The following is a 13,667-nucleotide window of genomic DNA, read 5'->3' as shown; positions in this document are numbered from 1 at the left end:
AACAGAAGCACTTAGGTATCCTTGCTAATTCAAGCATAATTCCAGTAAAATGGCTCTGTTACTTAGGTAATCCCTAAAAGATATTGTAATATTAAACATATTAAAGTACTGCTTTTGTAAGCAAGAAGCAAGCATTAAAAGCAGTGTGTGTCACTATGGTTTGTGGTTGCATCTTACTATAGCTCGCAAAAATAGGTGTTGAAATGTCCCTTTTAAGTTTCTGAGATTGGTCATTCTGTATTCCCATTGCCTTGTACAGTGTGTCCTCCACTTTTCTATCAAAACAGACATAGGTATTTATATATGGACTTGAACTCTGTGTGGGTTCCAATGCTGTGCTGAGCAGTAGTATAGAGTGAACTTTTACGGATTGTGTTTGTCCAGGTATGTTTTTATTCCTTAATTGGCACTTCCCAAACAGTCAAAGAAAATGAGGAAAACTTCAAAGCTGCTTCTGTTCTTTACCTATGCCTTAGCCATGGGGAATTTGCACACTTTTTGCCAGAAGACATGATGGTAGAAAAGCAAGAGAGAGTGGGGCCGGCACCGCGGCTCACTAGGCTAATCCTCCGCCTGTGGCACCGGCACCCCGGGTTCTAGTCTGGGTTGGGGCACTGGTTCTGTCCCGATTCCTCCTCTTCCAGTCCAGCTCTCTGCTGTGGCCCGGGAAGGCAGTGGAGGATGGCCCAAGTGCTTGGGCCCTGCACCCGCATGGGAGACCAGGAGGAAGCACCTGGCTCCTGGCTTCGGATCAGTGCAGGGCGCCGGCCATAGTGGCCATTTTGGGGGTGAACCAACGGAAGGAAGACCTTTCTCTCTGTCTCTCTCTCTCTCACTGTCTAACTCTGCCCATCAACTGGCATATGCCCTGCCCACCTTCTCTCCTCAGAACCTCTGAGTCATGGAGAAGCCCGTGGCATGCCCTACTTTTCCTTGGTGTCCCAAAGAACTTATCAAAATATCTAGGGAGTCAAGAGTTATTTCCACTACGGAAGCTACTCCCTTAAAACTTCTGTCACTCAAACATTGCTCACCCCGAAAGACCACCTGCATGACTGTGGACTTCTATGAGGGAGAGGACCTCATGGAAAAGTCCACAAGGAAATGTGCTGCTCACTTGTAAATAAAGCCACAGTACAATTTGAGTGTGTGTCTCTGTAGTAGAGAAGCAGCCCTGCACTATGGATTAACATCTTCAAGTTTAGAAATGAGAATCATCCTTCTTTTGAGCAACTTGTAAATGTCAAAGTTTCCCAGCAAGTGTCTGTGTTGTTCAACAGGGAGGTCAAGGCCAGGGATATGATGATGACATGGGAGGGGGCAGAGAAACCAAATATCCTTTCCTGTGCCTTGGTCACGTCCAACTGGTCTCAGTAGGCACTCTGATATAAAGACATAGTGAACATAGCCAGTTCTCTAGTGACTTTCCCTTTCCACTCTTACTTTGTAAAGCAAGGTATTGAGACAATTAGTTGGCAGGGTGGTGTTGGTTTTCTCACGGTGAATTTGGAACATTCAACAGATACAGCCTCTGTCAGCGGAATTTGCAGTCTGTAACTGCCCTTCTCCAAAGACACATTTATAACTCTTTCATATTGTTTCCTCTCGTAACATGCAAGCGGCCTCAAAGTCGTCCTGGGGTCTCTGTTTATACAGAGGCTTTGGACTGACTCTGAGTTTGTGATTCTAGTTCAGGTTCATAGGTGGAGAGCATCATGTGCTGGCTGTGTCGTCATTCTACTTGGCTCAAAGAATAAGACCCGTTTGTGACTGTTATAATTCTTTTTATTAATTTTCCCCAACTAGCTTGAACTGTACGGTGTATTTTTACATAATTATGGTACAAGTGAAAGGCTTGGGGGAAAGTACAACCACTACAGTATCAAAGCAGAATAAATATTTGCAAGAAAATTCTGCCATCACTTAATATTTTGCATATGAGCCCCTGTACAAAATCTGAGTTATTCCTGGGGCTTGATCCAAAAGAACACGTCTGTGGCCCAGCCCTAGAAGGCCAGAGATGATGACTGATCAGAAGAAGGTCAGCTTGAGTTGTTGTGCCAAGAATAATGACAGAAGGGACCCAGAAAGGCAGCATAACAGAGTTCTAAAGCAAATGTGCCTTTGCCGCATATGTTGGCTGAGCGTATCCCATGTGGCTCTCCACCCTGCCCCCTGCCCCAGGATGAAGATTCAGCTGCTGCACGTGTTGGCAGGTTTCCCCGCCCCTCCATGCAAGCATTTTCAATGCCAGCCCCTGAGTGCTTCGATGTCTGTGAGCTGAGACTGCTAGTCACTGAAGCTTGCTCGTTTTCTTTCTTTCTCTGTGAAGTAGAGGCCCTGTCACCCAGAGGGAAACCAGGCAACTTGATTTGTGGTATTTATTTGAAAGATGGTTGCAGGAGCCTGGCATGCTAGGCCTGAGGTTTGCAGGCTGGTACCTGTAGGCTCAACACTGCAGATGGTTGCCATCTGCCCTCATTCGGCTCCTCCTGCTGTGATGGTGGCCTGGTCCATGTTCCTGGGCCTCAGTCTTTTTACTTAGGACTCGCTGTGTCAGTGTGACATGCTGAAGCCTAGGCTCTCGCAACCTAATATTGCACTAGGTATACACTCTGTACTTCTGGCAAAGATGCCATTACCACGATGGCTCTCTCTCTGGGATGATTTCCCTCTGAAGCGCCAATCATTTAAAGGCCTGATGATGGCAGGAAGGGTTGGGGCTTGCATTGAAGGATAGAGGACACACATTGAAGTGACAGGCTGGAAGAGGGGGGCCAGGGCTACTAACATTAGGCCAGGTATGAGGGACACAAAGGGGAGGATAGAGTTTGCATCCCCTGAGCTCAAAACAGCTCATAAGCAATGGAGGACCTAGGTCATGACCAGCATACAGAGTGGGCAGTTGGCTGAATTGTGTGATTTTGAAGGAGTTTGGGAAGAAAACGAGAGTTACTGGTTAAAAACAGTGTGTCTCAGCACTTAGATTTTCTTCCTTTTTCATATCTGTGAAGTGGATTATAAAATTAACTACAGCTTCTCATGCAAAACTCTGAGCATCAACATGAAACTCAAAAAGTTTCAGATTCCAGAGCAATTCTCATTTTCAGATTAAGGCTACTCAGCCGGTAAAGTCTATGCAAACATTCCAAAATCCGAAACACTCCCAACATGCAAAACCCTTCTGATCCCAAGCATTTTAGAAAAGGGATACTCAAATTGTCCTTACATTTTCAGCACAGACTCAGTAAGATACGGAAGTCTGGAGTCTGTGTGTGAATGAGCAAGAGAAACCTCGGGCGTGCTGTGCGGGAGCTCTAGAAGTACAGAGAATGTCTCTTCCTGCATCCCGTTGTTATTGCGTTCCAAGAAGGAAAGAGGTATATCCCCCCCCCCCCCCCCCCCCGGGGCCCGCGCCCACCAGGAATTCAGTTGTGTCACTATTGGATGCTTTGGTAATCAGGTATAAGGACCCTGCATCCCTGGTGTCTTACCACTTGTGAAAAGGAAGAGCCTAACCTCAAGATGGGAATAGTGGGTCAGTGCTTCAGTAATACCTAAGTATGGAAGTTAACTGTAAACTTTCCCTAGTGAAGCATTATCACAGTTTTGCTTTGCACTTTTCTAGAATGTATCTGTGCTATGTAGATGGAGAGGCAAGAAATGAATAAATAAACATGCTAATTATGATGGTACATTCCTCTACTTTTGAATTGTTACTGAATTCTTATGCAAACGTGTTGCTGATTTTTATGCAAAAATGTTTTGATTGTGGTCCCTTAGGAAAGCCATTAACACAAAAATAGCTGTTGTGGCAAGCATTAGCCAGGTTAGGATGCTGGTTGAGACACCCGTGCCCCATGTTAGAGTACCTGGGCTCAGCACCTATCTTGGGCTCCCACCTCCAGCTTCCTACTGGTGCAGACCCTGGGAGGCAGCAGTGAGGGTCCATGTGGCTACATTCCTGCCACCCTTGTGGGAAAGCCTGGCCCCAGACCCAACGATGCAGGCATTTGGAGAGTGAACCAGCTGATGGGAGCTCTTTTCTCTCTTTCTGCCCCTCAAATAAATAAGCGATTTGTAGAAATAATTATTTTTCCCATGTCTAGATCCCCCTTCCTGCTCCCAAACTAATTCTCACGTCTGTGATTTGGGGATAAGAGACATGGCTGTCTTCAGGAGCCTCCCTAAGTGCACAAAGCCCCACTGCATCTGTAAACTGGGCTAGTTCCCAGAGACAATGAGAGCTTCCCCTATAAGTGTCTCTCTTCACTTACCCCCGCTTCCCTCCACAGCCACTTGAAGGTAGAGACATGGCGTGGACAAATCTGATTCCAGAAAACTGCTGCAAACCCTCCCGGGCAGACCTCTGCTCAGTTGTTCCTGCACCTGCTTCAAACAGGAAGGCACCCTGCTGCCTCGCCCCCTTATCTGTCAAAATACAATTTCAGTTCAGAACTCTGCAGCCTTCTTGGACTGAAGAGTTCAGCCATTCAGCAGCAGGTGCTCATCCCAGGGAGGGTTCCCGGAAGGTTCTGTAGCATTGACCATAATTATAATTAATCTGCTCCACGTGTAGTCAGTTAATTAACATCTCTCTTTTCTGCTAACCTGTAAGGACCTGAGGGCAGGAAAACTTGTCCACTGCTTCCCTGGCAAAGGCGCTGCTTGCTGCAACCTACAAGCCACTCTCCTCCTCGCTCATCCTTTATTTCACACCAGAGATATCCTGCCTCGGGGCCTTTGAAAATTCTCTTTCTCGTTCCTTCCCCAAGCACCAATTGGTATTGCATGGCCACCTCGCCTGCTGTGTTTTTTCCTCCTTACCACTTACCATGGTCGAACATACTGTACATTTTGTATTGTTAAACCTCCTGAGACCAAAGGATGTCCGAAATAAAAGGGTTCATGGAGCTGTTAGACATGGCAGTCAGAATAAAGACCAGGTCCTAGGCCAAGTTTCCAAAAACTACCAGGAGCAAGGTTGGATAGCAGTTGGGAAAATGTCCACCAGATATAGAGCTAAGAGGCTTTTATAAACCTTGGGGAAGAATGGCGTGGGTTGTTTGCAGTGACCCTACATTAGCTATAGCGGAGAGGAGGTAACTGGGGAAAGCTTTGGGATAGGAGATCCATTCATAAGGAGGCATGCTTGTTGCTTCTGGATTGTTGGGGCTAACAGGTCTGGAAGGTTTATGTATAAACAGGGTGTGTTGGCCCTAGGAGTTGGCTGTGATGGGATTTAAGGCAGGGTTTCAACAGTCTAATGTTGCTTTTGCCCTACAGCTGTTAACTGATTATCTTCCCTTTTCCTACCCATCCCCACCACTATCCTGTGAGCTTTGTCCTTAATCTTCCAGGCAATCAGCATGATTTCTTATTGGTGGCTCCCCCATTAGAATGTTAGTTCCCAGGTGGCAGTGATTTTTTTTATCGGTTTTGGTAAATACTATGTCTTTATCATCTAGCACAATACCTTAGTATTCTCTTAATAAGTATATCTTAGTAGTCTCTTAATAAGTAACCCCATGTATGAGTGAATGACCACCTTCCTAAGCTAAGGTACCCATTAGCCAGCACAGATGGGTGCAAGTGCAGAATCTGTCAGGAGTCCTTAGAATCATTACTTCTGCCCCAAGTGAGCCCAGGACAGACACCCAGACACAGTAGGGGTCCCTCAGGCAGCTCAAGCCCCACTAAGGATCAGTGGGCAAAACATGCTGAGCTAGTGGTGGTTCCCAAAACGGGAATGCTTTGCATGGCTGCGATTCAGTCATGATTTCACCTCCTTAAAGCCCTATGGTGTGCTTTTTGAAAGTTTATTTCAAAAGAACATTTCCAACAAGTTCTGTATGTTTTTGAAATTAAGAAAAAAAAAAAACTTCCTTTGCCATGGAATTGTCTATGTCCTGCCTTCTGTATAATTTGACCCATATTATCATCTTTAGGAATATCCGAAACTACTTCAAAAAGTTCATGCAATGATGGAATGAAAAGCAAGTTTATTTTGGTGTGAAAAAATTGACAGCCTAATAGCATTTTCTGTGGATTTTTTTTTGAAGCCGCCTCATGTTTTGACCCCTGGAAATACATCACGCTCCTGTTGTTGTCTTCTGTGTCTATAGAATCTTCCAGCGGGGCTTTCAACTTCTCACTGCTGCCATGGCAAGAGCCACCTCTGCTTAAAGCCCTGAGTTTTTAAGTCACACCTTGCTCCTCTGATTTTCTGAATTTAAAACAAATTTGGAAAGTAAAAATGAACCAAGTCGAGAAGACAAAACCAAAAGCTCCATGGCTTCTAAAAGGTGGAAGAAGGAAAGTTTGTGCCCCCCCTAATCCCACCCAGACCCCCAACACACACACACACACACACACACACACCCTAAGGAGACTGGGTTTCAGGCCCTGTGGGTGGAGAAGGAAACCACTGTGTGTCATCAGAGAGCGAACCCACTTTGAGCAAATTAACTAGTTACACAGCTCTCCTGTAAAATGCTGCAGAATCGCAAGAGTCTCGTCTAGGAGTTAAAGTCGTACAGTAGATCAGCATCAAAATTTTTTTTGAAAACAGCATACTTCCCAAGGCATTTGTAAGCTCACACAAACACCTGAAAGGGATCCTCACTGTGTTATGTATCGGACGTTTGTGCAGTGTAGTATGTTTCTATTGTGCACTGTGTGACATGAGCATCAGTTCCACAGAACACATTTGACAGACATTTCAATGATTTTTTTTTTTCATTCCCCAAGGTGCTAATTAGGTCCTTTAAAACCACTTTTGATTTTTGAGCCTCTTTTCATTAAAGTCATTCCACAGAAATTCTCCTGATAAAGAATGAAGATTTTCTTGTTGCCATCACAGCAAAGTTTGCTTTCATCAAGTCACTGTGGAGTGAGTTTGCTATCTGCAGGTAAAAGCTTAGAGCTGTTGACCCTTAATTAGAGCTAACCCCCATATTGACCAGTACTTCAAATGAGGGCCTGGCCTGGGAACAAAAGAGTTTCCCTAGAGCTAGCAGGAGAAAACAAATACAGGATGTGGAAGAACAGCAACAATGGAGTCATTAACAGTCCTTAGAAGATAACTGACCGCTCTGTGAGTAATGGAGATTAGCACCTAAATTAGGGGAAGCATCTTAACACCCTGCTTTCCCAAAGAATTCTTCCCACCCTTAAAATTAACCACTCAATTCTAGGTCAGCTTTGATTCCTTGAATTAAATGCCTTTTAGCATCTTTTCTTCTCTGGTTTCGCAACTTCCTCCTTTTTGTTCCTTCTCCCAAGAGAGAAAATGTCTCCATCATGGTCTGATGACCTTTTTTAGTCCTAAGAAAGGAGTTGACCAAGAGCGTGAGCCTTGCGTTTGTGGCTAAGTATCAGAAGTTTCAGCTCCTGCTGCAGTGACTCCTTAAACCTAGAATAAGTAAGTTGTTGAAAACACAAAACAACTATCATTCGTCTTCTAAAATAGGATTAACTTAATCACTCTGAGAGTTCCCCACCCTGTTTTCTAAGAATGACCTGTTTTTACAATGTTAAATTCACAGTCAGCATGTGAGGGCTCCTAGACTTGCATTTCCTTTTTTCTTATCAGAGGTTATAGACCTCAGGAGAGCAGGGGAGGGTTACAAGGTCAAAGTCTTTTCCTCCTTGGAACTTACTGCTTGCTGGGAGAGAGCTGCCTGGAAAATAGATGCTTTAAAGAAGAGGTTGGGAGGTCATGATTTTAATTCTGTTAAGGAACAGCTGGTTTGAGTTTCTTTCCATTTCTATCTCCTGCTCCCTTCCTCACAAATCCGTGGAGAGAGAGAGAAGAATTTGTTCAGAAGGAACTGGCAACATAAAAATATACCTTTTCAGTCATGGTAGTGTTTTACCAATGTCATCTGTGTTACACAATCGAATGTTAAGTGCTACAGAGGAAGGTGAGATTTTATAAAATTAATGATATCTGAAACATGACTGGAGCTGGAGTCAGAAGCACCTTTTTCAACTACAGGATATGCCTGGAAATTGCTCCTACTATTTTTTTAATGAAGACTTTAATGGAAATAAGTACACAAAAGGCCTGTGGGGTACCTGGACCCTGACTGCAAGGAGGAGAATATATCTGAAATCCGAGAGCAAGCCAGGACGGTGTGTCGCTTGCTGCTAGGCTGGCGGCCTTGTCTGTCTGAGTATGCCTTCATTCCACAAATGTTTGTTGAGTGCCCACTCTTCCCACAAGTAGGCTAGGGCCTGGGGATGCCGTGGTAGGATAAATATGTCTGCTTCTGAGCCAACAGGTGCACACACGTGCACTCAGTCCAGCAGAACTTGAGTCTACAGTTAGGCCTTCTATTCTACACCATTTACACACTGGTTGAGATTAAAAAGTCAAGTCCGTTCAAAATAACATTGTGCTATAATACACTCATAAATCCAGTATTTAAATGCATGTGTATAAAATAGTAAAATACAATGGTTAAAATATACCACATGCTTTGATTGTTTTTATTTAGATTTTGAAGTCTCCTATGCTTTATTTTTAATCCTGCGCACACAGACACACATACACAAAGAATCAAACTCACATCTCTCACATAAATGGCAAACCAGGAACAGATTTTTTGTCTAGGCTCCTCCGCACACTGGCCTCGGGCTGTGTTGGTGTGTGGCTCAACAGCAATCAGAGGTCATAATTTCATTGGCAGTTAGCATCAGGTTTAATTTTTCTAGCATGTTACATTTACCAAGATGTCTGGTTTCAGTTATGCATAGGCACTGCCTGAATCAGCTCGGAACAGCATGATTCTTAAGGTACCTAAGGTTTTTGGAACACACATGCTAATTGTTTGCAATCACTTTCCTTTCTAAACATAAAAGTGTGTTTTCTGAAGCAGGATAACAGTAGTCCTTAATGACACTGCTTGTTTCTTACTCTGGCAAACATGTCAACTTAGCAAGACTGCCACCTACTGATTGACATAGTTGAAAGACACTCCAATTAAGTTTTTTTTTTTTTTTTTTAAACAGCTGTGTGATTTTCTGTTCAAGAAAACAGAAATGTAGCTGCTTTTCAAAAATTGACCTGTATCTTTTCATTGCATTTCAGGAATGTGACCAAGTTCATATAGACGATGTTTCTTCAGATGACAATGGCCAGGACCTCAGGTGAGCAGTCTGAAATGTGAAGTTATTGCCTCCCCCTTTTGTGGTTGTAATTGCTCAGCTAATAAAGATGGACTTGCTGTTCGGTTAACTTTGGGCTTTTCTTGCATCTAAATAGCACATATAACTTTGGAACAGATGGTTTTCCTGCTGCAGCCACCAGTGCTAATTTATGCCTGGCAACTGGTGTCCGGGGCGGCGTGGACTGGATGAGAAAGTTGGCCTTCCGCTACAGACGAGTGAAAGAGATCTACAACACCTACAAAAACAACGTGGGAGGCAAGTGACTCACCCTGGTGTCTCCATGGGTTAAGACAGTCTAGATACAATTCTGAAAGTACCCACACTTTTGAAAGTACAATTCTGAAAGTATCCCACACTGCTTGGGATATACTCGCTGTTTGGGGGCAGTTCCATCGCACAGGCCATTGTTCTGCTCTGATGTAGTGACAGACGGTAGACTGGAACCATCTGCCCTGGCCACATTACCCAGTGGGTGACCTGTGGCGAGGTTCCTGACCCCTCTGACCTTCTGTTGAATTGGGATGAGCAACCCCTGTCCACCATGAGATGGGTTGTTAAATGGTTTCTACTGTGTAGATGCTTATTGTGGTTTGGATTGTTTGCTTGTGGTTCAAAATTGTCCAGATGACTTTCGAATAAAAGGGACTGTATTGACTTAATTATGAAAAATATAGGGGTGATGTTGGTTTCCAGCATGGCTATATCCTGATATTCAAATTATGCCATCAGGGAAACTTATCCTAGCCTTTGGATCGAGGGCATTCTAGGTTAGTAATGACCATCAGTAGATCCAGGATTCTATTCTGCTGGGTTAGTGCGTACTTGGGGAATGAAAGAAATATCTTTCTCCACAGATAGGGTAAAAACTCTAAGGCTGACTTTCACTGGCCATACCAAGGTCATACACCCACCCTTGAAGCTAGAAAGTGGGGTCTGCTCAGCCCCAACACAGAGAAACAGGAGTGGGGGACAGTAGGCTCCCCCAAAAGAGGTAACTCTCATAACCAGAAGGGACGCTCAGAATGCAAAATCAGTTCTCCCCTATGATAGCACTAAATATTTCTCAACTGAATGATCATATATGAAATATTATTTATCATTATGTATTGACAATATAGTACTTTATGTACTAGACAGCTTGAGGCAGGTGTTAGTAGTACTTTTAAATACTCATTATTTATGAAACAGAAAAGACATGTGGGTAAGGAGGTAGTTCATCATTGCTTTTATATCCTCAGGTCTGCTTGGTCCAGCCAAGAGAGAAGCTTGGTTGCAGTTGCGGGCTGAGATTGAAGCCCTGACAGACTCCTGGTTGACATTGGCCCTTAAAGCTCTCTCACTCATTCACTCCCGGTGAGGCACTCCGTGGGGACTTTGCTGGGAAATGGGTCCAGCGCGTGTTTGTTCTTTTGAAGATTTTTTTTTTTAGCAGTCTTTTAAATTTTTTTTCACTTTTGTTCTTGTAGGACAAACTGCGTGAATATTTTAGTAACAACTACTCAGCTCATCCCAGCATTGGCTAAAGTCCTACTGTATGGATTAGGAATTGTATTTCCAATAGAAAATATTTACAGTGCAACTAAAATAGGTGAGTTGTTCCCATCTACTCCCTAATCAACACTTTTATTTCAGACTAATTTGACAGACAATAAATGAGACTTTTTTTTTCAGAATGCTAGAGAGGTCAGAAAACTAGAAGAATATTTTTATTCAAATTGGCTTTAGACACCAAGAGAATTGTAAAGCATATTTTGTGTAGCTGAAGTCTTACATTTTTACTTCATTGGTTAACATTAGATGTAATAACCTAGCATTAATTCTGGGTTATTATCTTACTTTTATTCTTTTAGGCAATATCAACCAAAATATAAGCTAAAACAAACATTAATATGGTACTTCACACAGTAGAAATGAAACAACTCTAACAGCTTTGTTAGTATTGAAAAGAGGGTTTTCGTTTTGTTTTTAATTTAGTGCATATAAATAATGGAGTTTCCTTTTTTTTTTTTTTTTTTTTTGTGAGGGTACCAGAATGAAAACAGCTAAGTTCCTTGCAAGAAGGAAACATAATTGGAAGAAAAAGAATATAAACCAAGACAGAATAAAAGAAGGGATTAAAAAGGGAGATGTGATTCTTGTTCCCATGGGAAACAGACTTTGTAAGATGTATTTATTTATTTTAAAGTGAGTGAGTGAGAGAGAGAGAGAGAGAGATATCTCCCATCCATTGGCTCACTCCCCAGATGGCCATAAGAGACAGGGCTGGGCAAGGCCAAAGCTGGGAGTAAGGACTTTCTTCCAGGTCTCCCAGGGGCTCAAGCACTCTGGCCACCCTTCATTGCTTTTCCCAAACCATTAGCCGAGAGCTGGATTGGAAGTGCAGCAACTAAGAACATTAACCGGTACCTATGGGATGCTGGCATTGCAAGTGGCTGCTTTACCCTCTTCACCACAATGCCAGTCTAGAATCAGACATCTACATAACTGCAATCCAGTATGACAAAGAGATATTTGTATCTGTCAGATATCTGCTACATGCCCAGACCTGTACTCAGTATTTTACTTATTGAAGTGAATTTTTACAATGTTGCTGCTTTACAAATGAGGAAACTAAAGACCAGACACTTAAGTAATTGTTCAGATCAATAGCTGGCAAGGTTAAAGGTTCAAGTCACAAGTTTTTCTTTCTCTTTTCTTAAGATTTACTTCTTTATTTGAAAGACATACTTACAGAGAAAGGGAGAGACAGAAAGTGAGTGAGATCTTTCATCCCCTGGTTCACTACCCAAGTAGCAGCAATGGCCATCCTCCACTGCCCTCCTGGGCCACAGCAGAGAGCTGGACTGGAAGAGGAGCAACTGGGACTAGACCCCGGCACCCATATGGGATGCTGGCGCTGCAAGGCAGAAGATTAACCAAGTGAGCCATGGCGCCGGCCCCCAGAATCCATACTCTTTCCCACTTCCTAAGGGGTCTCCTGCTAAATGGGGGCATGGCTGAGGAAGCATTCATTTTCACCCAACAGGAGGCAGTGGACAAGTGCCAATGAAAGCTATGGGAAGACTTGACATTTGAGCTGGGTATAGAAGGACTAAGTTGAGATCAAGGAACATGGAAGCTGAAAGGTGTTCCTGGCCAAGGGACTTGTAAGGAGTCCAGAGTGGTTGATGAGCAGTGTTCATAGGAAGCTAGAACTGAAAAGGTAGACTCGGGTCTGGTCATAAATGGCCCTGTATGTACCCCAAGGAGATACATGTTATTTTAATAAGCCCAGGAGAAGGGGGGATGAGCAACCTAGTAGGTGGGAAGAAGGCTGTTTAGAGCTTCATAGCTCCCTCTAGGGGAGAAAAGGGCAAATGTAGAATCCCTACAGATCTAACTTCTGATCACCTGAGGTTTTATACTTGCTGTTCCTCTCCTTCAAAACATTTACTAAAGGATTGCTAAAGTATTATATGCATGTTATTTGTTGGTCATTAAGACTTCCCCCACTATGCTATGATATTCTTGAGGACTTTCTTTCTCATCATAGTGGCTACAATTCTCAGCACACAGTAGGTACTCAATAAATGCTTGTTGAATGACATAGATTAATAAATGGCTAATGATTTTGAATAAGGCTGACATAGAGGCTTCTTTTAGGCACCTGCATCTATAGTGGCATGATTAACTCATGGGAAAACAAGGTTTTATTTTATCATTGTGGAGTTTGAAGAGCCTAGGAGGTACTCACATAGGCTTCTCAAGTTGGAAATACAGTACTTTTCAGGAGTTTGAGAATGATGCTTTCCAAAGAGGGCCAATAACACAGCATTGGAAAAATACTTGACAATTTACCAAGCAGAATAGAATTCTTAATAGTCCTGGATATCCAGAAATGTTACATGCTCTTATGTTCCATAAAAATAGCATTTTATATTAATGATATATTTGATAAAGAGGGATTGCACTGTGCTGTATGCACAAGGATTGTGGTAATGTTTTCTCAGCACATGGAATGACAAATTCCTAGTGTGCAGTGCAGAGCCGAAGGGATAGTGCTTAGCCTTCCAGAAGTAAAGCACAAGCAGTGTATTATATGTCATGTGGGTTGAAGTTTAATCCCAAGTAATTGGAAAATGGTAATGAAATAGGAAAAATATAATAATACTCTAGTGATCATTAAGCATTTTAATGTGCATTGTTCATAATATCAGTTTTAAATTTTGTACTGAAAAAAATTAGAATTACAAATGCATGGTGGTAGAAGTTATCTCAAAACCAGTGGTATCCTCTTTTCTGTGATACTTTCAACAGGAAAAGCAGGGGTTCAAACATCTATAGTTGTTGCTCATTTTGCTATCAAATGAGAGAGATGTGAGGAACAGTGCAGAAAACCCAGCTCCCACATAGGCAAAATGCAGGTCATGGGAGTCGATGAAGACGGCTCATTGAGTAATGCTCAGACAACCTGGACTCTTCAGAACAAATACTTCACATGAAACCTCTAAGTT

At 43.0% G+C, this 13,667-nt stretch overlaps 1 protein-coding gene across 46 annotated transcripts in view; it reads left to right on the top strand.

Moving 5' to 3' along the window:
• Nucleotides 1-13,667, top strand: part of EYA1 (EYA transcriptional coactivator and phosphatase 1) — a 371,713-nt gene that overhangs the window by 342,990 nt on the left and 15,056 nt on the right. For all 46 annotated transcript variants that reach the window (XR_016235724.1, XR_016235723.1, XR_016235727.1 and 43 more), the window contains 4 exons: nt 9,095-9,153; nt 9,269-9,429; nt 10,413-10,527; nt 10,641-10,762. Coding sequence is in view for 41 of the 46 variants with exons in the window: in XM_089335376.1 (XP_089191502.1) it covers nt 9,095-9,153; nt 9,269-9,429; nt 10,413-10,527; nt 10,641-10,762 (457 nt within the window). In the remaining 5 variants the exon portion in view is untranslated. The remainder of the gene's footprint in view (nt 1-9,094; nt 9,154-9,268; nt 9,430-10,412; nt 10,528-10,640; nt 10,763-13,667) is intronic.

The sequence above is a fragment of the Oryctolagus cuniculus genome, chromosome 6 (genome assembly GCF_051225735.1).
Source record: "Oryctolagus cuniculus isolate XC-2025 breed Fujian yellow rabbit chromosome 6, ASM5122573v1, whole genome shotgun sequence".
In the NCBI taxonomy this organism is placed as follows: domain Eukaryota; kingdom Metazoa; phylum Chordata; class Mammalia; order Lagomorpha; family Leporidae; genus Oryctolagus; species Oryctolagus cuniculus.
The sequence above is the reverse complement of the archived record's forward strand: the minus strand, read 5'-3'. Positions and strand labels throughout refer to the sequence as shown.